This window comes from Mustelus asterias, chromosome 4 (genome assembly GCF_964213995.1).
Source record: "Mustelus asterias chromosome 4, sMusAst1.hap1.1, whole genome shotgun sequence".
In the NCBI taxonomy this organism is placed as follows: Eukaryota; Metazoa; Chordata; class Chondrichthyes; order Carcharhiniformes; family Triakidae; genus Mustelus; species Mustelus asterias.
In genome coordinates this window covers 39,681,821-39,707,694 of record NC_135804.1, presented here as the reverse complement: position 1 = coordinate 39,707,694, position 25,874 = coordinate 39,681,821, and the positions used below count along the sequence as shown (strand labels likewise).

At 43.5% G+C, this 25,874-nt stretch overlaps 1 protein-coding gene across 2 annotated transcripts in view; it reads right to left on the bottom strand.

Annotated features, from left to right (window-relative positions):
* Positions 1-25,528, bottom strand: part of nod2 (nucleotide-binding oligomerization domain containing 2) — a 50,909-nt gene extending 25,381 nt beyond the window's left edge. The window contains exons 1-4 of one of the 2 annotated variants that reach the window (XM_078210871.1): positions 25,037-25,528; positions 9,415-9,949; positions 6,973-7,075; positions 148-1,969 (exon numbers count right to left, since the gene is read on the bottom strand). In XM_078210871.1, coding sequence (XP_078066997.1) covers positions 148-1,969; positions 6,973-7,075; positions 9,415-9,903 — 2,414 coding nt within the window. In that variant the 5' untranslated portion in view covers positions 9,904-9,949; positions 25,037-25,528. The remainder of the gene's footprint in view (positions 1-147; positions 1,970-6,972; positions 7,076-9,414; positions 9,950-25,036) is intronic. The other variant, XM_078210872.1, reaches the window with a different exon arrangement.
* Positions 25,529-25,874: the final 346 nt, after the last annotated feature.

Sequence of the window (25,874 nt, the reverse complement as noted above, 5' to 3'; positions counted from 1 at the left end):
ATTGTGTATGGATGACAGTAACTAGCAGCAAATAACTAGTGCCATTAATTAGAGATTTCAAACAGCAGATAAAGGAATGTAATGCAAACGTGTTAAGCATTCATCCACCAATATTGGTGACTGTAAATTCCAATTGAAAGTACTTACTAAATAGATTGGCAAATGTCCAAGCAGGGAAGGAGCTGTTCAATTCCCAAATCACCGACTGAGTTGTAATCCAACTGTAATCCCACGGGATTTTTCAAATGTTTGAGGACGTAAGCAAGAGCAGTGCACTCAACTGGCCCGATTCCACAATAGGTCAACTTCAAGTGATCCACGTCCAATTTACTAACAGCTTGTTTGGCCAAGTCACTGTCCTGCATTTCATAAATGCATTTGATCCACCATACAAATTCTGGCAAAGCATGCATGCTTTTCTTCTCTCCACCAACAGCTGGTGGTATAGAGAGGAAATGTTTCTGTATGATCTTTGCTAAGCATTTTTTAACCAGTTTGTACTTCTTGGATCGCATCTGGATGAGAGAGGTTTTCCCCATCAGGTTCCTGTGCCTTCCAGACAAAAGCCCAGAGACAAAGCTTGCTGTTATTTGGAGATTTGACCTCTCCGCCTCCTGTAACATAGCCTCACTTTTCCTTTCATGCTGGTCACCAGACTGGTGGCAGTAAAATGGCCAACCTTTAACACATGATGCTGGCAACATGCACGGAGATGTTTTTCTCTGTTTGTGTTTGAATAATGAGCAAAGAGTAGATTGTTCCATATTATCATTTAAAGTAATATACAGCGCAGCAAAGAAACACTGGATAGTGATGTGAAGAAACTCATAATTCCTATTATTACCTACACAATGTGCACGTGAAAAACTATGGCTATGTACGAGGAAGCCTAAAGAAATGTCCTCTTCAGATACTTCAGCCTCCTGCAGCTGTACAGCTGAGAATATGTAACAGCAAGAGGATAAACCATCCAGTGCTAACTTGCTAAGGTGGAGGATAGTCACGACATGGCTCAATAGAACTTCATTAATTCCTTCATTGCTGTGCGTAAAATGCAATAAAAAATGTTCCAAAATCAGCAGATAAACATCAGTGATAGTGTGAGCGAAATCACTGCCATTCTGCATTAACTGCTCATGGCACTTTGACACGATCCAACAGAAGAAAGGCACATGGCAAAGCCCATGAAGGGCCGAGTTCGCCTTGACAAAATCTAAAATATTCTCCGCACTCGATGCATTGCTGTGACATTTCTTTATGAACGTTTCAATTCCCTCCCGCGAGAATCCTTTTAAATTGACCTCTTTTTGCAGATATTTTCTTAAATTGGCAGTTATTGCACTTGGACGGCTGGTCATGACCTTTTTAGTGTTTTTCATCAAGTTTCCTTGGAGCAGATTAAAAATCAGATTCAGGGCCGTGGTGGGCTTGGTGGGAGAACAGAGTTTTTCTTCATCAGTAAATTGGAGTTTAAATTCATCAAACCCATCAAGTATGAACATGATCTCTTCAGGGTGGTCCAGGATGTATTGGAACACCTCATCCTGGTGATCATCAGGCCAGCAGCAGTATTCAAACAATAACATCTTAAGTGAAATGGGTTTATCAATGAAGTTTAACCTTCTGCAACTGAAAGCAAATACAAAGGCGAAGTCCTGGAATGCTCGTTTTGTTGCCCATAATTGTTGAATTTGCTGTAGTGAAGTGCTTTTCCCACTTCCTGCTTCTCCAGTGATTAACACAGTGTCTGCATCTTTATTTGATACTCCATCTGGTCCAAAGATGTCTTCCAGTCCAATAAGGAAAGACAGGCAACCAGTTTCAGCAGCAGTACTGGGTATTTCCAAGACACAATCCACATAAATATCCTCCAGGCACATATTTTCAGTTCCTGCATAGCTTGTTAGAAATCGGGACTGAGCAGCCAATGTGGAACTCAACTTTTCCTGATACTTCAAGCAGATGTTACCTAAAAGAGAGCAAAATATATAAAAGGCACAGAGTTCACTGCAAACTTTGTACACTGTCTTAGCAGCATGTAATCAACATCAACTATAAATAAGTGAGTGACCCCTTCATCACCTTCACAAGTAATTCCTACCGAATTCTGAAAATATCTTGGGAATTATACCAAAAGTAATGACCTGAGATTTCTAATTTTGGACAATTATTCCTTTTGTTTTTAAGGAGTATTAGGTAATTTATTTTTAAACAGGAGATCTAATATAAGAAAGTACTTGACCAGCGACAGGGGATGGGATTGATGCATACTTGAGGGGAGTTTAAAAGTATGCAATATACTCATGTCCCTCCCACATGCCATGTAGTGATCCATGTTATTTGAGGCAGGGACATATTTGCAGAAAGAGATTCTCATTGTTCTATTCGCAATTTAAAGTAATGTGACAAATAATTTATTTATTTTCTTAACGACCTTACATCACTGTAAAATCATCTCTCAGACTTCACACTGAGACACCTAAATTCAGGCTGGGACTGCTTTAGAGAACATCTTTGTTCAGTCTGCAAATATGACCCTGAGCTCCCTGTCACTTGTTATTTCAATTTTCTACCTTGCTCCCACTCTGACCTCTCTGTCCTTGACCAGCTACAGAGTTCAAATGAAGTTCAATGCAGGCTCAAAGAACAGCACCTCATCTTTCTTCTCAACACTCTAGAGCCTTTTGGACTCAACACTGAGTTAACTTCTGCTTCCAGCTTTTTCTTTTTTTTTGCTGTTTCAATTTTTACTCATTTTGTTCTTTCATAGAAGATCATAGAATCCCTGCAGTACAGAAGGAGGCCATGCAGTCCATTGAGTCTGTACCAACCACAATCCCACCCAGGCCCTATTCCCGTAACCCTCACACCCTGCTAATTCCTGCTGACACCAAGGTCAGTTCAGCATGGCCAATCAACCTAACCTGCACATCTTTGGACTTTATTCTTTCAATTTGCATTTGGAAAGCTGCTATCCAGCCATTCGCACCTCATCTAGACACAGCGGGTGGGATTTAATGGCCTCGCTTGTCCCAAAACCGTAAAATCCCTCCCGAGGTCAACAGACCGTTCCATGGTCCGCCCTCGCCCGATCTGATTCTCGTGGCAGGCGAGACAGTAAAATTCTGGCCATCTTTTGTTTCTTTACCTAGGACTCCCTTTGGTTTTTCTACCATGAAGCTTTTTGTCTTGTGATATCTCCTTCCCTCCACCCTATCACAGATCGTCCCTTTGCTCCTCATTCCCCGCCCCCTTATACTTGCACAAAACCTTTTCCATTCCTACCTTTCCTTGGTTGCAATGAAGGGTCAATGTGATTTGAAACATTGACTCTGTCTCTCTCCACAGATGCTGCATTTACCAAGTATTTCCAGCAGTTTTCATCTCAGGGAACAAGGTCAAGATTTTATCAGCCCTAACATGGCAGACAAGAAGGTTCTATGTGGAAGGGGTTCCAGTAAAATACTGGGGAGCTCCATTGGGACTCCCACAGTCCAGATGTGAGCCATTTTACCAGCGGCAGAAATACTAGCAGCTCTGCTGCCTGCTGACGAGAGGCATTGTGATGGTGGCGGAGCGGCCCCCCACCACCCCTCATGTGGTGGGTTTACCAGCTGCATGGAGATGGCCTTCTAGCAGCTTCTTGGCAGCAGGAGTGAGGGGAGAAATACCATTGCATCTGGAGGCTACGTGATCCAAGGAAGGAGCCTCCCTATGGCCTCTGTGCCGTTGCTGAAGGTGTTACCTTTCCAATCACCAGGGCCTGATTATTTTTAACCCTCTCCTGTGAGGGTGCCCCAGCAACAGCCACCTCTCACGGTACCTAAACAGCCGCTGACCTGTACCTTGAATATATTCAATGACTGAGCATTCATAACTCTCTGTGGTCTGAGAATTCCAAAGGTTAAAAACCCTTTGAGTGTAAAGGTTTCTCCTCACTTCACTACTAAATGGCCAATCCCTTATTCTGACCCTGATACAATCAGCATTACAAACGGATTGCAACAGAACACACAGAAATGAGGGGCTGGATTTTACGGCCACCCAAGGCGTGTTGGCAGATGGGAAGGGCCATGAAATAGGATGCCATGCTATGGGCACCATTCCCAGCACATAACTATCCATCTCTGCTGCAATCTTACTGTCAATAGGAGAGGCATTGGGAGGCACACTCGCCGCCCATGGACCAACTAAGGGCCTGCTCCCACCACCGCTGGGATTTAACCTGCAGCAGTAGAGGCCAACGTCATCACAGTCTGGCAGTTTCAACTGCTCAGGCAAGTGGCTGGGCAAGGGGAGTACCTCCTTTACAAGCCCCATGTGCCCCTCGCAGGCCTACCCCCATGCCCATTACAGACCCCCCCCCCCCCCACCTCCCAAGATCTTCCCACCTCATGTTTCCTTTCCCTTCCTGCTCTATCCACCTCAGCCTCCACTCCAGTAACCCCAGCTGCCAGCCTAGCCCTAGCAGCACTTCTCCCGACTTACCTTCACATCTGGCTTTATCGACGATTGCCACTGGGGCTGGATGCAGTCCCAGCAGTGGTCACAACTCATGGTGATACTGCTGGATCACAGAGCTGCTGGCAGCTCTCGGGGGAAAGAATTACTCCCCAGATGGGAGCAGAAGTCTCACTCTGAGCTAATTAACAGCCCCATGGCCAATGAATGGCTGTGGGCCAAGTCAGCAAAGTGGGGGAGGGTTCAGCCCTGAAAATCCTCCGGAGATGTGGGTTCATACCCACACACCTTTTTATCAAATTTAACTATGACAGGGTGGCATGACGCTGGTGTGTGCAGAGATCAAGTAACAATCATTTCATTACCAGTTCTTGACAAAGTACCCGAGCGGTGACATTAAGGAACAGACCAGGCCAGTAGCTAAGCATTATAACTATGTGGCATATCTCAACTGCCAGAGTGTGCAACACCACAAGAGATAAGTTAACTCTAAACATAAATGTTTCATTTAGAGCAATTAAGTTGTACATCTTGCATCGCCACAATGTGTTTTTTTCCCTTGCAATGATACAAAATGTGTGTGTACAGCTTTTCAAAGATCCACTTTGGATACAAGACCACAAGGAACTAATTTCAGCCATTTTGTACTTTGTTATCTGCTGTAGTTTCCCTGCAACTGATCCAAAACCAAGCTTCCTGGGTGAGCTGCTAAGTCATCTTTGTAATTTTTATCTTATTAAAGATATTGCAGGACATTCTGCATTTTCACTTATATGAACAACTCACACTTATATAACAATCTACTGTAAAGAAGTCACAAGGTGCTTCACTGGGGCATTTTAAAACAAAATATGACACTAAGCAGCACAAGGAGATACCTTGTCAAATGACTAAAACCTTGGTCAAAGAGATAGATTTTGAGGAGCATAATAAAAGGAGGAAAGTGAATTAGAGAGGCAGAGAGGTATATGATAAGAGTTCCAGAGTTTGGGCCCAGGATGGCACGGTGGCACAGTGGTTAGCACTGCTGCCTCACAGCACCACGGACCCGGGTTCGATTCCCAGCTTGGGTCACTGTCTGTGTGGAGTTTGCACATTCTCCCCATGTCAGCGTGGATTTCCTCCCACGGTCCAAAGATGTTAGGTGGATTGGCCATGCTAAATTGCCCCTTAGTGTCAGGGGGACTGGCTGGGATAAATGCATTGGGTTGTGGGACGGGGCCTGGGTGGGATTGTGGTCGGTGCAGACTCGATGGGCCGAGTGCCTCCTTCTGCACTGTAGGATCCTATGAAACATAGAACCAGCAATGATGGAGCAATTAAAATTGGAGCCAAAATTAGATGAACCTCTTGGGAGGTTTGTGGTGCTGGAGGAGATTACAGGATTAGGGAGGGATAAAGCGTGAAGGGATTTGAAAATAAGAATGAGAATTGTACGATCACGACTTTGCAATGTAGATCAGCGAGCACAGGGGTGAAAGGGGAATACAGGATTTGGTGTGAGTTTAACACATGGGCAGCATAGGTTTGGATGATGTCAAGTTGATGGAGGGTAGAATTCAGTAATCCAGCAAGGAACATGATGGAATAGTCACATCTAGAGGTAAAAAAGGCACAAATTAGGATTTCAGCAGAAGTTGAGATGAACCGGGGAAAAGTCAGGTGATGTTACAAAGGTGGAAACAGGCCGTCTTAGTGAAGGCACAAATGTGTGGTCAGAAGCTCATTCCTTGGCCAAGTGTGGCACCAAAGTTGCAAACAGTCTGGCTTAGTCACAGACTGTGGTCAGGGAGAGAAATGGATTTGGTAACTAGGGAAGAGTTTGGAGTTGTGACTGAAAACCATAGCTTCAGGAAGACTTTGCTCACTTAGCACTGGATGTCAGACAAATAGTCTGATAATTTAGCCACAGTGCAGGATTGGGAATAGGGGTGGCGAGATACAGCTGAGTGTCATCAGCATACATGTGCAAACTAACCCTGTGCTTTCCAGTGATGATCGCTGAGGGTCAGCCTGTAGATGAGCAACAGGAGAGGACTATGGCTGGATCCTTGGGTATTACCAGAGGCAACAGTGTGGGAACAATTAGAGAAACCATTACCAGTGATACACTGGGTTTGACTGGATGGATAACAATGGAGGCAGGTGACAGCAGTCCCATTCCAGTGGACAACAATGGGAAGGATGAGGTGGCTAAATGCTTAAAAGGCTGCAGACAGGTCAAAAAGGTCAAGGGGGGAAAGTTTATCTTTGTCACAGTCACATATTAGAAATGGCATTAGCAATTGCTCATCCCAGTTAGCAGAGCCCTGCATGTGATTTAAGTACACATTTTCTTAATGTATATGTGTACTTAAATCTCTACGTTTTAAGTGCTCTATGTTTCCAGAATTAGAAAGCAGTGAAGTTTAATGCTACTAGCTCACTAAGCAAGAAACTCTCCTAAACAGTGTTACAGTACAAGTGCAGCAGTGACAGAATCAATTTGAAGAAGCTGGAGATATTTCTTACCAAGGGCGGGTTTGATGGGTCTAGGTTCAGATTCAATGTAGTCTAACAGGACTTGAGCTGTATCATCCCCCTTAGCATTAGTGAGATCTAGCAGCTTTCGTGCCTAGCATTGAAATATTAAACACAGCAAAAAAAAAAAGAGCATCTTGTGAGCTAACAGATATTGTAGAATGCAAATACGTTTTCAAATGAGTAAACATCACAGTGTAGCAGTACTAACCACTATGCAGCACAACATTTTTAACATAACAAAATGCAATGATTTGCATTTATATAGTGACATGACACAGAAAAACTTCTGACTGCTTCAGAAGAAGCCGTTTTAAACCACTCATTTGAACAAAATGTTAATCATCTAACATCATACCAATAAATCTCAACAGTTTAGTATTTATACACAGGAGCAATAAACTTTTGCACTGTTCTAGAAAATTGCCTAAAAAATATGTCAAAGTCCTTTACAGAGCTGTTGATCAAGGAGAAGGGTTATGAGGAGTGAGGAAGGAAAAAAAAAGTGGAAGGATTGTTGTGACAAAGTGTGTGGGCAAAATGAAGGATCATGAGGCAGCCTTTGAATACTGAGGAATGTATGTTGTAATTGCTGAGAAGAAAGTTGCAACGTGTAGTTACTAATGACTGAGCAGAGGGAGGGGTAAAGTTGCTCAACCCAGACATGTGATGTGCGGAGGTACACAGAGATATGTACAGATGGACAAAATTGTTGAGATAGAATTGTGCGATACTGGGGGAAAAAGATCTGAGAGCAAGTCAATGCCATTAAGGTGTAGGAGCCAGATGAAGCTGGGCAAGGACAGAAGTCATAGGGGCGCGGCAACAAGGCTTTGGAGGAATTGCATTTATGGAAGGTGAGAGGCCACCATTGAACAAATTACATGATTATAAAAGGACTGAAAAGAATTTTGGAGCATAGGGAACATGCTTAAAGTGCCGGGATAGATCTTGGTAACAGATTACCTGTGGGGAGAAAGCCGAATTTGAGATTGTGCTATATACCGTGGCGGCACGGTAGCACAGTGGTTAGCACTGCTGCTTCACAGCTCCAGGGACCTGGGTTCGATTCTCGGCTTGGGTCATTCTCCTCATGTCTGCGTGGGTTTCCTCCGGGTGCTCCGGTTTCCTCCCACAGTCCAAAGATGTGCGGGTTAGGTTGATTGGCCATGCTAAAAAAATTGCCCCTTAGAATCCTGAAATGTGTAGGTTAGAGGGATTAGCAGGTAAATATGTAGGGATATGGGGGCAGGGCCTGGGTGGGATTGTGGTCGGTGCAGAAACGATGGGCCGAATGGCCTCCTTCTGCACTGTAGGGTTTCTATGACTTCTATACATGGATTCCATATCTCTGGACCGAGCCCGAGGTGGCAGCCTTGAAGTGTGCAAGTCGGAGATGCAAAGAGTTTGAGAGATAAACACCGTTACATGACTTTGCCATTCCTTTACTTTTAATTATAGATGGCCTCCTTAGTATTGTGCTCTCATTCCTTCTTTAACTGCCCTTTTACTTAAGTGCTTCTATTTCCCTTTAAACTGACTGCTTGCCTTCTTAGAAATGAATTAATGATTAGAATGGTTATAGCACCAAAGGAGTTCATTTGGTCTGTTGCACCTGTCATATTCCATGATAACCTTCCCAATCTTTTTAAAAAACATTTAGTTTCTCAGATTATTTCCATGGGACAGTAAGTGGAGACAATGGACAGACTTTGAAATTGTAAAGCACAAAGGACAATTCCGGATATTAGGAACATGCGGATGATGTCGGCAAGCATAGGTCTAAATAGGAAAAGTTGGAATGTTGGCAGTTAATAAATTGGTGTAGGTGAGTTGATATAACAAATTGATAACTTTTTTGGATTATGAATTTAATGCAAGTGGACATGAAATGGAGGAGAAAATACGGAGGAAGTGAGGATCCTTGAAGGAGCTCAATCTTGGCGACAGGATCAAGGGTTGGAGAAGAGGTCGGGTTAGGATAGAAAAACACAAGGCAAATCTAAGATATCTGTACAGAAATATTTGATCTCCATGCTAAAAAGAAGTACAATGATTAACTTAAATTAGGTAACACAACATAATCAGAATATACAATAAGCAGCCGCATGATATGATTTTATGTTACTCATGGGTTGACCAAATCTGGTGTGAGGTTGTAAATTAACTGTAAGCAGGCAGGCTATAAAATCACATTCTTCCTCATGTGTCTTCTAAGGACAATTTAAATTATTATTTTCAAAGCTGATATGCAGCCTGAGAACAATTTAAAAGGATATATTTTCCCAGCGAGTATAATCTACTCTTTATAAATTTGGATTTACAAAAAAAAAACACCAGACTACAAATATCAGACTCTGAAGCCTTCATATTTATTTTCTCACCTTACCCACCCTTACATAGTGACATGGGTAATTCTTTCAGTTTATATACCTGCTGGGAAGGTGTATATATTGGCAACTGAACCTCATCACATTCATATTTTGAGAAATGACCAGATCTATGCAGATGTTCTAACACAGCTGCAATGTGTCCATGTAGTTTCCTCACTAACTCAGGTCTTTGTTTCTGAAGAGTTTGGGATGCCAATGATGATAGTAATTCTGAAGACTCATCGGTCTTTTCTGGAGGCATATAATTCCCCAGAATTAAATCAGTCAGTTGTGAACTGCTAATGACATCTTCCAACACCAAAATAAAAAGTTCACAGGCTCTGGCCCCTTTACATGTTACAACATCAAGGAGATTACGACTGGAACGAGACAGAAGTCCTGGTGATTTCACATGTTCATATTCTTCCCAGTTCAGAAGATCCCATGCTAATAAGCGATCAAGGATGCTCTCAAAGATTTCAACTGAACCTCTTCCAAGAATTGTGATGAATTGATATCTTTGTCCCTTAAGCAGCTGATCGGCATTCATTCCACTTGCTGCCCTTAGAAGGTTACTTCAATGTTGGTGGATAACCCTATTAAGATAAAGAAACAGATAGGTTATGAAGTCTGTTGGGATATCAGGTCAGGAGCCCCAAATTATATTATGAAGTCAGACTAGACGCCAACAGTTTGCTGTTTTGGCATTATGAGGATATGAGGTTCCACTCCAGGTGTGGTTCTACTGACAAACTAGGGAGCTTTTATCAAAACATGTTTTGTTTAACAACATTAACTATAACAAATGAATTAGCTTAACATTTAACATTTAACAATGATAAGATGTTTAAGTACACATTTACTTAATGTATATGTGTACTTAAATCTCTACGTTTTAAGTGCTCTACTTAAAAGGTCTACTCTACTTTAGTGCTCTACCAAAAGGCCTAGCCTTGTTCCTAATTCTTAACTGCTTTCCTATCCCTATGAATTTCAATTCAAGGAATATTCTTCTTGTAGACCTAATTCCATCTTTAAAATTAGTCAGCAAAACACAGGCCCATCTGCTTGTACTTAGGTTGCCAGGTTTGGAGCTTTCAGATGACCTCTAGAGAGATAGAGAGAGAGACATCTTGCTTCTTTCAGAATCAGACGGTAACTGCTTCTTTTAAAAATGAAAGAGAAACTATGTTTTCCCTGCAAGCTTAGTTCCTCCTAATGAGCACATGACTCTATCTTTGTCAATTAACCTAATTAAATCTCTACTCTGAAACTCCCAAGGGAGACCCAAGTAAACACAAATGCATTAGCTTAGCTGAAAACAAATACTCCAGGTCTACAATGACAAGTTTCCTGTGCTCCCAGCTATCAATTTAAAGGTTTAGATAGACAAATCGGCATCTTGCAAAACAGATCTGAATTCTAAACATACCCCTTACAAGAAACATGATATACATATATTTCTTAAAGGCACAGTATCATCACAAGTTTCACTGTTTCAGTGAAATGTTAATAAAAAACGGCATTGCAACAAAAGCTGAACAATCAAGATCAAGATGTAGAATCAATTTAGACTGAGGTAAGAAATAGAAAGAAGTCACTGGTGGAGGAGTTTATAGGCCTATAAACAGTCGCTACACTGTTGTTGTGTACATGTATTGAAAGTTATGAAATAACTTAAGTGTCTGTCACTGCTTATCTACCATTTTACCTTTTAACCTATTTTCCCAATCTACTGAATCCAATTCTGTCTTCATACCATGTATTTGTCTTTATTTAAGTTTAAACTGTGTGGAGTTTGCACATTCTCCTCGTGTCTGCGTGGGTTTCCTCCGGGTGCTCCGGTTTCCTCCCACAGTCCAAAGATGTGCGGGTTAGGTTGATTGGCCAGGTTAAAAATTGCCCCTTCGAGTCCTGAGATGTGTAGGTTTGAAGGATTAGCGGGTAAATATGTGGGGATAGGGCCTGGGTGGGATTGTGGTCGGTGCAGACTCGATGGGCCGAATGGCCTCCTTCTGCACTGTAGGGTTTCTATGATTCTATGATTCTATGAAAACAGTAGGTTCTGATCTAAGTTTTTCTCATAGAGACAGGATGGATGAAGGGGAACCAATATATATATATATAGTTTATTTTGGATTTTAAAAAGGCATTTGATAAGGCATCACATAAAATGTCACTGCACTTAAGAGCTCCTAGTGTTGAGGGTAATAAATTAGCATGGATTGTGGATTAGTTCTGTAACAGGAAACAGAGAGAGTGAGATAAATTAGCCCTTTTCAGATTGGCAAAGTGCAATGAATGGAGTGACACCAGAGATCAGTACTAGGGCCTTAACTATTTATGATCTATTTTGTCTACTTGGATGAAGGGATTTGAGTGTATTGTAACCAAATTTGCTGACCGTACAAAGGTAGGAAAGCAAGTCATGAGGGGGACACATATCAAGGGGATTGAGCAGGCTAGGCCTATATTCAGTGGGGTTTAGAAGGACGAGGGGTAATATTGTTGAAACATGCCAGATTCATGGGGGCTTGACAAGTGCTGAGATGATTTTCCTTGTGGGGGAATCTAGAACTAGGGAGCACAGATTAAAAATAAGTGGTCTGCCATTTAAGATGGGGATGAGGAGAAACTTCTTGCCCCAAAGGGTTGTTAATCTTTGGAATTCCTTATGCCAGAGAACAATAAAAGCTGGATCATTGAACTTATTCAAGGCTGAGTTAGCCAGATTGTTTTTTACCTGTAAGAGAGCCAAGGGGAGCAGATGGAAAAGTGGGGTTGAGACTACAATCAGATCTTACTGAGTGATGGTATTGGTTTGAGGGGCCAAAAGGCCTACTCTTGCTCCTAATTCTTATTTTGTTCTGTTTTTATTTGAGTCAGCTGCTGTTTCACAATAAAAATTCAAAGAAATGGCTGTCGTAATGTCTGAAAAATCATTTTTATATCACTAAACAGAAAGGCTTGCAAAATGTTTCAGGATGGAGGAGGATGTGAGTACAAGTGATGAAACTGGAAGTAAGTGACGAAGTGTTCCTTGAGAGATTCGGTTATTACTGTAGCCAAATGATTAGATTAAAAACACCAAAACCTTCAACAGAAATGAGTATTTTTAGTCAAATCAACTCATTTTAAAATGTTACAACTGGACCAAATGTTGAAAATCCTTCACTGTATGAGTCTTTAAAAGTTAAGTTGGGGCGGCATAGTGGTTAGCACTGCTGCCTCACAGCGTGAGGGACCCGGGTTCAATTATTCAGGCCTCGGGTCACTGTGTGTGGAGTTTGCATATTCTCCCCGTGTCTATGTGGGTTTCCCCCGGGTGCTCCAGTTTCCTCCCACAGTCCAAAGATGTGCAGGTTAGGTTGATTGGCCATGATAAATTGACCCTAGCACCAGGGGGATTAGCAGGGTAAATGTGTGGGGTTATGGGATTAGGGCCTGGGCGGAATTGTGGTCGCTACAGACTTGATGGGCCAAATGGCCTCCTTCTGTACTGTAGGAATTCTATGATTCTTAAGTACAACTGCAAAAGCTTCTTTTGATCACGTGATTAAATGTAATCAGTAAAATGCTAATTGATGAAACGTCGTAAAAATTATTATCTCAAACAAATTTTCACCTTCACTGGGCGGAAAGCTAATGGAAAGAAATGAACACCTTATAGAACCAGCATGCTTTTCATTCCCACTTGAATCTGCAGCAGGGATTGATTCTTTTGGAGAGATGTCTTGTGACATTTTGCCTGCGCAGCTTTGACTTCTATTACTGTGAACGACTGGGAAATTTTGACCGCACATCCCCTTTGAGGGCTTCTCAGGGACAGGTGCCAAGGGTATACCTTTGTTTAAGATTACCATGGAGGGGGACAAGGACGAGTAGGAAAGAATGGAGGAAAGAGGAACACTATAGCTTTGAAAGAAGATACATCCATCAGATATTTACCCACTATCATAGGAATGTACAGGCAATATAGGACCCGATGAAGACCCTAGTGAGGAAATGTGTACTCGAAAACCACACATTACCAAACAGGTAATAAAAACTCTTTGCCAGTCAGTTCTTTCTGGCCTGAATTATACAGATTCCACCAGCGAGTTTTGAAGCGGGGTGGGGGGGTTAGGAGTGTCAGATTGCATGGACTGGATTGCCTCTGGGATGATATCCGCCCCAATTCGGACATGATTTTATGGCAGGGAAGCAAGCCCTCGGCCAGGAAGTCTGCCCTTGCCTCAGTTAAGGAACATAAGGGACTTTTCCTACTGCAAGCTATGGATAGTTCAGAGTGAGAAATAGAAAAATTTACTATCCTCGATCTCGGGTGGGAGGGTCTGGTAGTGTGGGGGGACAGGGGGGGGAATGCGGGTGTGCCTCCATCAGAAGTCCCCTTTTGACCTTCTGACTGAGGACACCCTCTCCTCAAGGGCTGGACATCTCCGGTCCTCCCTTCACCTCACCACCTATCCCCTGATAACCCAATTGTCCCCCTTGCGACCCCAACCACATTACCTGGTTCCCATGTCCCGACTCGTAGTCCCAGGCAGGTCACTGCAGTGCCTCTTCCAGCCACTGCAGCAATGTGGCTGGATGGGCTGGACAGCTGATGATGAGCAATCTGACTGGGCTGGCAGCTCTCCAAGATGGGACTTCCATCTAAGTGAGAATGGAAGTTGCGCCAGCTGCCAACCAATGTTCATTCGAGTGTAAAATGGCAGTGTTGGAGCCAGCAGGGATGGGTTCCCTGTTGTCTGGATGGCGAAGGTATGAACCCCTGCACCCTAAAAATTCAGGCCTCTGTAACTAGGAAGATAACAACCACACATAATTTTTATGCTGCAAGGCTATTCAGGCTGCCATAGGACATTTCTGCAATATTAGTCAAATGTATTAATTGACTTTCTGATGCAACTTACAGGGAAACTCCAGAAATTCATCAACTTTCATTTGGGTAATGCAACAGGGAACTACAACCATCCAGTTTTATGCAGTTGTTGACTTTCCCCAAGATGCAATATGTGGAATCAATGGTGCTTTGCAAGCCTCTATAAGCAGCTCCATCAATTGGAAGGACTTTGACACCCTGAATGTAGAGATTGTGTGTGACAACATGGCAAAGAACCCTCTAGACCAATGAGAAATTTGCTGAAGATTTTCACCTTGCATCATTCCTTTGAAACTTGGTCTTCCCTGAACATGTCAAAAAGAGAATCAAGTCAACTAGTGGCTTGCGGATTATTAAGCCCGCTCCATCTTCACATAGATAATAATTCCATCACTGAGCCAACACACTGTTTCTTTGCTCCGAGATGGGGACGCCAATATTAATCACCTCATTGAATAAGTCAGCATACATGAACAGAAAAATGCTGGAAAATCTCAGCATCTGGACAGCAAGAGTGGCATGGTGGCACAGTGGTTAGCACTGCTGCCTCACAGCGCCAGGGATTCGGGTTCGATTCCCGACTTGGGTCACTGTCTGTGCGGAGTTTGCATTATCCCCTTGTCTGTGCGAGTTTCCTCCGGGTACTCCGGCTTCCTCCCACAGTCCAAAGATGTGCAGGTTAGGTGGATTGGCTATGCTAAATTGCTCCATAATGTCAGGGGGACTAGCTAGGGTAAATGCATGCGGTTTGGAGATAAGGCTTGGGTGGGATTGTGATCGGTGCAGACTCGATGGGCCGAATGGCCTCCTTCTGCAGTGTAGGATTCTATGATTCTATCTGTGGAGAGAGAGTAGAACCAACGTTTCGAGTCTAGATGACCCTTTGTCAGAGCTGAGAGGAAAGGGAGTCAGCAGTGATTTATGCTATGAGGGTAGGGAGAGGCGATGGAATTGGACAAAGGAAATGTAAATGAGCATGCAGAAGGCTGAGAAGGTGTTGAAAGGGTCCATCACCACCCTCCTCTGTCTGGCTGAACCAGTTCTTTCACTTAACAGTTTCTTCTTTAACTCAGCTCACTTTTTCCAAATAAAAGTTGTGGCTATGTGCGTAGGTCCCAGTTATGCCTGTCTCTTTATGGGTTATGTGGAGCATTACCTCTTCCAGTCCTACTCTGGCTTCCTCCCACAACTTCTTTATTGGTACATCGATGACAGTTTCGGTGCCACGTCATGTTCCTCTTTGGACCTCAAAAAAGTTACCAATTTTGCATCCAATTTCCACCCTTCTATCACCTTCACATGGTTCATCTCCGACACTTCTCTTCCCTTCTTTGACCTCTCCATTTCCATTTCTGGTGATAAACTGTCCACTAGTATCCAGTACAAAACTGTCCACTAATATCCAGTACAAATCCACCAACTCCCACAACTATCTTGACTACAGCTCTTCACACCCCACATCCTGTAAGGACTCTATCCCATTCTCTCAGTTCCTTCGCCATCTGTTCTGATAATGCCACTTTCCAAACTAGCGCGGCTGATATGTTTTCCTTCTTCCTCAATCATGGTTTTCCACCCACTGTGGTTGACAGGGCCCTCAACCACGTCCAACCCATTCCCCAGGCCACTGCTCTCACCCTCTCCCCACCCTCTCAGAACCAGGTTAGGGTCCCCCTTGTCCTCACTTTTCACCACATCAGTCTCCACATTCAAAAGATCATCCTCCACCATTTCCGCCAACTCCAGCATGATGCCACTACTCAACACATCTTCCCCTCACTCCCCGTCAGCATTCCACAAGGACCATTCTCTCCTGGACACCCTGGTCCACTCCTCCATCATGCCCAACACCTCACCCCCTGCCCACGCCACCTTCCCATGCAATTGTAGAAGGTGCAACACCTGCCCTTTTACCTCCTTCCTGCTCACCATCCTAGGTCCTAAACACCCCTTTCAGGTTAAGCAGCGCTTCACTTGAACCTCCTTCAATCTGGTCCATTGCATTCGCTGCTCCCAATATGGTCTACTCAACATCAGAAAGACTAAACGCAGATTGGGTGACTGCTTTGCTGAACACCTTCGGTCCGTCCGCAAGTAGGACCGAGACCTTCCTGTCGCTTGCCACTTCAACACACCACCCTGTTCTCCTGTCCACATGTCCGTCCTTGGCCTTTTGCAATGTTCTAGCGAAGCCCAACACAAACTGGAGGAACGGCACCTCATCTTCCGATTAGGCACTTTACAGCCTTCAGGACTGAACATTGAGTTCAACCACGTCAGAGGATGAAGTCTCCTCTCCATCTTCACCCCATTTCCATTTATTTTATTTCATTTCATCTCATTCTCCATTTTATTGCTCTCTTTCTTTCCACACCCCCCCCCCCCCCCCCCCCGCCCAAAATCTTCAGGCCAACTGCTACATTCCTCAGGCAGTCCTTTACCAAGCTGTATCTTTGTTTTGCCATTCATGCATTCTGATCACTTAATGGACACTTTCAACACCTTCTCAGCCTGCTGCATGCTCATTTACATTCCCTTTGTCCCATCCCATCACCCCTCCCTATCCTCACAATATCAATCTCTGCCCACTCTCTTTCCTCTCAGCTCTGACGAAGGATCATCCAGACTGAAATGTTGCCTCTATTCTTTCTCCACAGGCGCTGTCAGACCTGCTGAGATTTTCCAGCATTTTTCTGTTTTTGTTTCAAATTCTAGCATCCACAGTATTTTGTGTTTATGAAATACCTGAACCCTTTCCTCTATGGCTGTAACCTCCATGAATAACGAAGTATTGCTTAAGCTCTATTCTACTGTATTGCAACAAAGTTTAAAATGAGCTCATGCAAACATATTCCTTTTTTAAACACCATGCTTCCCTTTGCTTGTTCAACAGGGACCCAGGTTTAGTTCCAGCCTTGGTTCACTGTCTGTGTGGAGTTTGCATGTTCACCCTGTGTCTGCGTGGGTTTCCTCCCACAGTACAAAGATGTGCGCGTTAGGTTGTTTGGCCATGCTAAATTGATCCTAGCGTTAGGAGAGATTAACAGGGTAAACATGTGGGGTAGCGGGAATAGGGCCTGGGTGGGATTGTGGTCGGTACAGACTCAATGGGCCGAATAGCCTTCTTCTGTACTGTAGGGATTCTATGATCTACATGCCTATTCTGGTGCTTCCTCTAAGTGAAGCCAGAGGGTCAGTATGTCACACAAGATGCTCCTGCTTTACAAAAATGGTCATGGGGTTAAGGGGACCCTTCTCTCAGGGCAACATGCCCGTGGGAAACAGTTAATGGCTGCATCTCCGGTGCTTGCTTCTTGCAATTTTAGTGCCATGGCCCATGTGATATTGTTGTGGTGTTCTGAGGGGGGAAAGCTGAAGGCTTGACATATACTTTTGTTTTGAGGGACAGTAGATTCAAACTGGTTAACTCTAACCATTGCCATTACATTCAACCTTGGATTTGTGGTCCCACTGATCAGCTTGTCTGACAACCAATACATTCTGCACTCTCGTTTCCTTCTATATGAATGGCATGCTTTGTCTGCATAGCGTGCAAGAAACAATACTTTTCACTGTATACTAATACATGTGACAATAATAAATCAAATCAGATCCTGAAAACATCCTGAAGATGTCTACCTCCTGGTCACCAAGGTCTGGAAGCCAGTATATGCTGAGTACCAAATATTCTATCCCCATCTTCCACCAATCTATTCTTCCATGAAAGTGGAGGAACTGATTGATCTCTGAGATGTGGAGTGCACATCTGTTCCAAATTCCATTGAAGCTGTCATGTGTTCCATTTAGGCCTGCACTGAAGGAAATACATCCCAAATGCTACAAACGAGGGGAGTGGAATCTAGGAATACAGCTGTCTTTTGTTGAACATTCTCAGAGACTGACCAAAGAGATGTGATGTCCCTTTAATACTGTTCTTTTCAGGCCAGTACCCATGAGTTCTCAATCGCAGACTCTGTAAATCATGGCGGCCTGCCCCTCAGCCCTCACTGGGAAGGTATTACAACCTCCCCAATTCCCCAGACTTCCATGGGCTGTTTTATTTTTTTTTTAAAATCCTGGGATGTGGGTGTAATTTGTAAGGCCAGCAGGTATTGCCAGTTTCTAATTATCCTTTGAGAAGGTAGTGGTGAACCACCCTCTTAAATCGCTGCAGTCCGTGTGGTGTAAATACTCCCGGAATCTGTTTCTTATTTCAGAACTATCGTTACATACTGCACAAGATAAAAGCAAATTACTGCAGATGCTGGAATCTGAAACAAAAACAGAAAATGCTGGAAAATCCCAGCAGGTCTGGCAGCGTCTGTGGAGAGAGATGTTGCACACTCAGTTCTCAAGACTTCCCATACATTCGGTTCCCAAACACTGCGTTGCAAGTCAAAATGTATAAGTCGGAACCAGTTTTCCACTAGGAACGATGTTATAAATGGGTGATTGGATCATGAACCAAGATGCGATACCCTATTTTCACTGAATACTGAAAGGTTTTTGAGATCTTGCTTCCGTATAATTGCTTTAATGTATTTCCCATATAATATAATATAATAATATATAATATAATATAATAGTGCCGAGACTTCCAAAAAACACTTCTATACCATATCTGAGAAGTAATTTGCCTTTCCTGAGGTTGTGAATCATAGAAACCCTACAGTACAGAAAGAGGCCATTCGGCCCATCGAGTCTGCACCGACCACAATCCCACCCAGGCCCTACCCCCATATTCCTACATATTTTACCCGCTAATCCCTCTAATCTACGCATCCCAGGACACTAAGGGGCAATTTTAGCATGGCCAATCAACCTAACCCGCACATCTTTGGACTGTGGGAGGAAACCGGAGCACCCGGAGGAAACCCACGCAGACACGAGGAGAATGTGCAAACTCCACACAGACAGTGACCCAAGCTGGGGATCGAACCCAGGTCCCTGGAGCAGTGAAGCAGCAGTGCCGTGGTGGAATATAAAGGAACATACCAATATAAAGGATATAAAGGTGGAATATAAAGGAACATACCAATTGGTATGGATCAACAGTTTGCTGGTGTGTTGTCATAAAGTCGAAATATGTGTTATAAAGTTAAAATAGGGCGTCTGTCAATTTCTAAACATTGTAAGTGCCATTCATTGTAACTCGAACTTCGTAAAGTTGAGGACTTCCTGTGTGCAGCTTGTATCATAGAATCATTCACAGAATCCCTACAGTGCAGGAGGCCATTCGGCCCATCCAGTTTTCACCAACAACAATCCCACCCAGGCCCTATCCCCGTAACCCTATATATTTACCTTGCGAAACCCCCTGACACTAAGGGACAATTTACCATGGCCAATCAACCTAACCTGCACATCTTTGGACTGTGAGAGGAAACCAAAGCACCCGGAGGAAGCATATGCAGACACGGGGAGAATGTGCAGACTCTGCACAGACAGTAATCCTGGCCGGGAATCGAACCTGGGTCCCTGGCGCTGTGAGGCAGCAGTACTAACCACTGTGCCGCCCCTTCCTCATCCTTCCTCTCACATCAGAATAAATTTATAGTTAAAGCGACTGCTTTCTTGTTTTTGAATGGATTTGACATATTTTGGGCACTAATATAAAGTTTGATCAATATTCGCATTGACCTCTGTATACAGCACCTGGCAATACCTGCTGAAAATGTCAATAACAGGGATGTGGAGGGCATGACATTCTCTCACTTTAAGTGATCTTAAAATGCAACATGTTGGTTGAATCATCCACTGACAACTGGTTTGTCAATACATTGGAGACATCACCATTGATAAACACAATCACCTTGCCAAATTGACGAAGTATTGTCAAAAGGGCTTTAATAGCACATAATATTGGTGCAATCCAAGTCATGATTATAAAGTTGACTGCTGGCCAGTTTCCAAGTGTACACAAAATATAAAACGTCACAAACTAAACAGAAATAATCATTTTAAAAAATCATTTACAAACTATAAAACAAATACCTAAATATTTATTTATAATTTACTGATATGAATGCACCTTTATACCATGAGCCATTTTATTCAACCCAAAAGTCTATCTTTTCTCCCAAAGCTTGTTTTCCAGGGCTCCTTTATGTGGAAATCGCTTTGTAAATCAACGATCTTATACACCAAACCTAACGATTTAACTGAGTCACACCACTTCTTGGAGATATTCCATGTAAACACCTCACATTTGAAAATATCTTTAAAATTCCCTCCCAGACTTCTCTCAATCTCAAACACCCACTGCCACGTGCACACCCACAGGCTGAGGCGCACTTCTCCTCTTAAAATAAAGATCCGGAAATTTTCTATTTCCAGAATATCACAAGGTCTAACAATTTCCCCATGATAGTCAGTACCACAGCAATTTCTGCCCTGTTGAGAACTTGAGGCAGGAGGAGACCATACGACCCACTGACCTGCTCCACCATTCAATATGATCATGGCTGATCTTGGGATTTAATTTCACTTTTCCACCCACTTTCCCATTTTCTGAGAGACCAAATATCTGTCTCTCGTTGGCCTTAAATATATTCAATGATAATGCCTCCAAAACCCTCTGGGGTAGAGAATTCCAAGAATTCGTCACCCTTTGAGTGAAGAAACTTCACCTCATCTCAGTCCTAAATAACTGGCCCTTTATCCTGACACAGCTTCCTTGTTCAAGATTCCCCAATCTGGGGAAACAATGTCTCAGTACAGATCCTGTCAGGTAATTAGCCATATTTCATGAGGGACCAGAGGCATTTCTCTCTGTTAGATTGAGAGAGAGAGAAAGAGAGAGACAAGTGGTTATATAGCCTGAGAGCCACCACTCTACATCAAGCATGGAGCAAGACAAAGAGGTAGCACTCCCTGAATTACCACTGCTAATGCGGGAATTGAATATGTCCTGTTGGCATCATTTTGCACCACACTTTAGCCATCTAGCCCTGTCAAGCCACTTCATAATCTTGAATATTTCAATGAGATCACCTCTCATTTTTTAATCTCCAGAAAATATAGAGTCAAGTGGTTGAGGAAGGTACAATAGCAACATTTAAAAAGCATTTGGATAAGTACATGGATGGGAAAGGATTAGAGGGATATGGGCCAAACGCAGGCAAATGGGACTAGCTGGGAGGGCACCATGATTGGCATGGACTGTTGGGCCAAAGAGCCTGTTTCCATGCTGTATTGCTCTACGATTCTCTGACCGGAATTTTACTGCCGCACCCGCCCCGGAATCAGGACAGGCACTCACAGAACAGAATTCTCCGTTGGCCTCGAGCGGGATATTACAAGCCTCACCCGAGCGAGTTTGTAAAATACCGGCATATGACTCTATTTTACTCAGCCTCTCATTATAGGACCATCCTCTCATTCCAGGGACCAATCGAATGAAGATTCATTCACTGCCTCTAATGCAAGTATATCCTTTCCTAAATATGAGGACCAAAATTGCACACAGTGTTCCAGATGCATTCTCACCAAAACCCCAATACAATTTAACAATACTTTTTTAATTCTTGTACTCCAATAAAGGAAACAGAAGCAGAAGGTATTTCATACATGCTCAGTTCACGAAGGCAGCAGCACATTAAAAATTGCAGCTGCCTCGGCTCAGAAGCAATTTTCGTTACCCAGGTTTCTTAACCAGGACTTGTGTGTTTTAGACATTTGAGGAAAGGGGAGTTCTTTGGAGAGCTCAGGTACCCTTTTGGAAAGCTTCAGGTATCTCTTTGGGATTGTTAACAGGAGACGATAATATAGTTAAAAGGTGGATAAGCTCTGCGAAACTGTCATGCTGTCAAATAATTTAAATACAAACAATGAGGTAGTCAAGAAGGCATACAGCATGCTTGCCTTCATCGGCAAGGGCATTGAGTTTAAAAATTGGCAAGTCATGTTGCAGCTTTATAGAACCTTAGTTAGGCCACACTTGGAATATAGTGTTCAATTCTGGTCGCCACACTACCAGGAGGATGTGGAGGCTTTGGAGATGCTGCAGAAAAGATTTACCAGGATGTTGCCTGGTATGGAGGGCATTAGCTATGAGGAGAGGTTGGAGAAACTTGGTTTGTTCTCACTGGAACAATGGAGGTTGAGGGGGCGATCTGTTAGAAATCTACAAGATTATGAGGGGCATGGACAGTCAGAAGCTTTTTCCCAGGTGGAAGAGTCAATTACTAGGGGGCATAGGTTTAAGGTGCGACGGGCAAGGCTTAAAGGTGATGTACAAGGCAAGTTTTTTTTTTTACACAGAGGGTGGTGGGTGCTAGGAACTCGCTGCCGGGGGAAGTAGTGGAAGCAGATACAATAGTGAGTTTTAAGGGGCGTCTTGACAAATACATGAATAGGATGGGAATGGAGGGATATGATCCCCGGAAGGGTAGGGGGTTTTAGTTCAGTCGGGCAGCATGATCAGTGCAGGCTTGGAGGGCCGAAGGGCCTGTTCCTGTGCTGTAATTTTCTTTGTTCTTTGTAAGGAGCAGGAGTGGCCCATTCAGCCCCCGAGCCTGCTCTGCTATTTAATAAGATCATGGCTGATCTGATAGGAACCTCAAATCTGCATGCCACCCCCACCCGATAACGCAAGGTGTCTTTCTGTCTCTCTCTCTCTGGAAGCGGCTGTTTGGGGCTGTCAGAAGACAGGTGTCACTCTGTCTTTCTCTTTCCAGAGGTGTTCAAGGAACTCCAGGATTGTTAACAAGTACAAGCCATAAGCCGGGGTTTTTGATAATTTATTTTGCAGGGTTTTAAATCTATAAGAGGAATATTGCTTTAATTAGAACACAGTATTGTTAAATAAAGTTTGTTTTGATAAAGTTCCCCAGTGTGTCAATAGAATCATACCTGGAATGAAACATCTTCCTCAAACCAATGCCAAAATAGAAAAATAGCAGACAGCCAGTCTAATTTCATAACATACCCTGGGGTTTCTGATCCATACCCTAACATTTCTATTTACATTAATGACCTGCAGGAAGAAACAGAAGGTAAGGTTTCCAAATTTGCTGATGATATGAAGATGGGTGGAAGGGCATGTTGTGATGAGGATATTGTGATTCTGCAACAGAATATAGAAAGATTGGGTGACTGGGCGAAAACCTGCCAAATGGAGTTTAATGTGGGGAAGTGTGAGGCCATGCACTTGGAGGAATCAAAAGGCAGGTTATTATCTAAATGGAAAGAGACTGCAGGTGAGTAAAGTACAAGGGAATCTAGGTGTTCTAGTGCATGAATTACAAAAAGCTAGCAGGCAGGTCCAACAAGAAGTTAAGAAAACAAACAGCATTTGGCCTTTAGTGCAAAGGGGTTGAAGTTTAAAAATAGGCAGGTTTTGATGCAATTGTATAGGTTGTTGCTGAGGCCTCACCTGGAATACTGCATACAATTTTGGTCCCCTTACCTCAGAAAGGATACAGTAACATTGGAGGCAGTCCAAAGGAGATTCACCAGGCCAATTCCTGGCATGAGAGGGTTTTCCTATCAAGAAAGACTAAATAAACTGGCTCTGTATTCCTTGGAGTTTAGATGAGTAAGGGGTGACCTTATCCAAACATATAAGATGCTGAGGGGCTTGGCAGATAGGATAGATGATGAGATGTTTCCACTGGTGGGAGAGTTTCGTACAAGGGGACTAGCTACTAGATAAAGGGTTGGCCATTTAAAACTGAGGTGCGTAAAAGTTTCTTCTCACTGAGGGTGGGAATTCTCTGCCAAAGGGTAGTGGAGGCTGAATCATTAGAAATATTTAAAATGCTTCTGGATAAATATTTGATACAAATACTGTGCACGGTAGCACAGTGGTTAGCACTGCTGCTTCACAGCTCCAGGGACCTGGGTTCGATTCCCGGCTCGGGTCACTGTCTGTGTGGAGTTTGCACATTCTCCTCGTGTCTGCGTGGGTTTCCTCTGGGTGCTCCAGTTTCCTCCCACAGTCCAAAGATGTGCGGGTTAGGTTGATTGGCCATGCAAAAATTGCCCCTTAGTGTCCTGGGATGCGCAGATTAGAGGGATTAGTGGGTAAAATATGTAGGGATATGGAGGTAGGGCCTGGGTGGGATTGTGGTCGGTGCAGACTCGATGGGCCGAATGGCCTCTTTCTGTACTGTGGGGTTTCTATGATTCTATTTCTTCTATGAAATATTTGATTGAGAAATAGAGGACAATGGGGAAATGACACAGGAAAGGAGTTGAGGCTGGCATGGATCAGCCATGATTGTATTGAATGGTAGGGCAAGCTTGAAGGGCCTGGTGGCCTCCTCCTGCTTCTATTTCTTGTGTCACATAAATGGACATAAGTGGGCCTCCAAAATGAAACGCGATTGTACTCAGTTTACTCACCTTTATACCTCAAGCCTCCGGAGCGCTAGGAAGATTCAGCCGCCATAAAGTGAGAAATTGCTCCCTTGAAACAACTGCGAAATTACAAATTTGTAAGGAACAATTATTCTGGAGTGGGGCGGTTGTTGCGGCATCCGCCCAGGACAATACGCGGGGTGAGTCACACAAAGCAGAGTCGCTTCATTTGCCCAATATGAACCCAGAAGATATAAAAGCCTCTGTCTGTTCCCCAGTGACTGCAACTGAGTTGAGCAAATACTGCTTCTCGCAAGTAGATATTTCCAGATAGGGGTTTTTTTTTTAGTTCACGAATGCTTTCGAAAAAAATTTTTTTAAAAAATGATTCGCATACCCATTTATTGCAAAGCAGGAAGTTTTGATGAGAGCATGTAGACGGGCACAGAGGCACGTTCCTGTGATCCCGTCACAAGATTTGAAACTCCACAAATACCTTCAATAAGAAGCTGGACAGAAGTTGCGATCCTACTTCTCCAGAATATGTACCTTTCTCGGTCCCAATAGCCTGAATAGCAAAAATACAGCTGTTCCATCGTGTTATTAAAACTTACACGAACTTCCCTTTATATTTGTGGCTGCCGCAGGCAACTTCAAAGCCAGAAAGTCTGCTCCCTTTCACCGGTGCCGTCAACTTTGATGGGGGATGTTTAAATGCTTTCGTGGTTGTAGGCTCAGAAAGAACACAGCTTCACTCCACTTCACATTTAGGGCGGAGAGAAAGTGCAGCTACTTCCACCTGTTAAGCCGTGCAAGCTCAAGTGTTTTCAGGAGCCCAGGCTGCTTGTGGTGGTGTTTCACACTGTGGTGGGGGGGGGGGGGGGTGTTCAGGCTGTTGGCAGGGTGAGATGTTCTTCGAGATCACTCCGACCCCATCAAAACACCGAAGCTGCTTTCTCCAGTTCCTGGTACTTTATGTTTCAGTGAGAGAAAGTCTGCTGGCATATGTAGAGAAAAAAAAGACAGTTCAGCACTTCCGGCAGTTAGGGAAAAATAATCTTTAGATTATTGGTTAACTTGCATGTGTAGCTCCAGGAATTCCGGGGGGGGGGGGGGGGGCTGGAATTCCTGGAATTTCCCCCCCCATTACAGAATTTACAGAGTGTTCAAATGTTATTTGTATAAGTTGGCAACAGATGGTAATTGAGATCATGAATGGGTATAGGAAATGGCATCTGCCCCTTGTAGAAATAGTGTCACCTGACACTCTGATATACTTTGTGTAAAGGTGTTGGGATCCCGAACCACAAACAAAGAGGAGTTTATTTACTAGA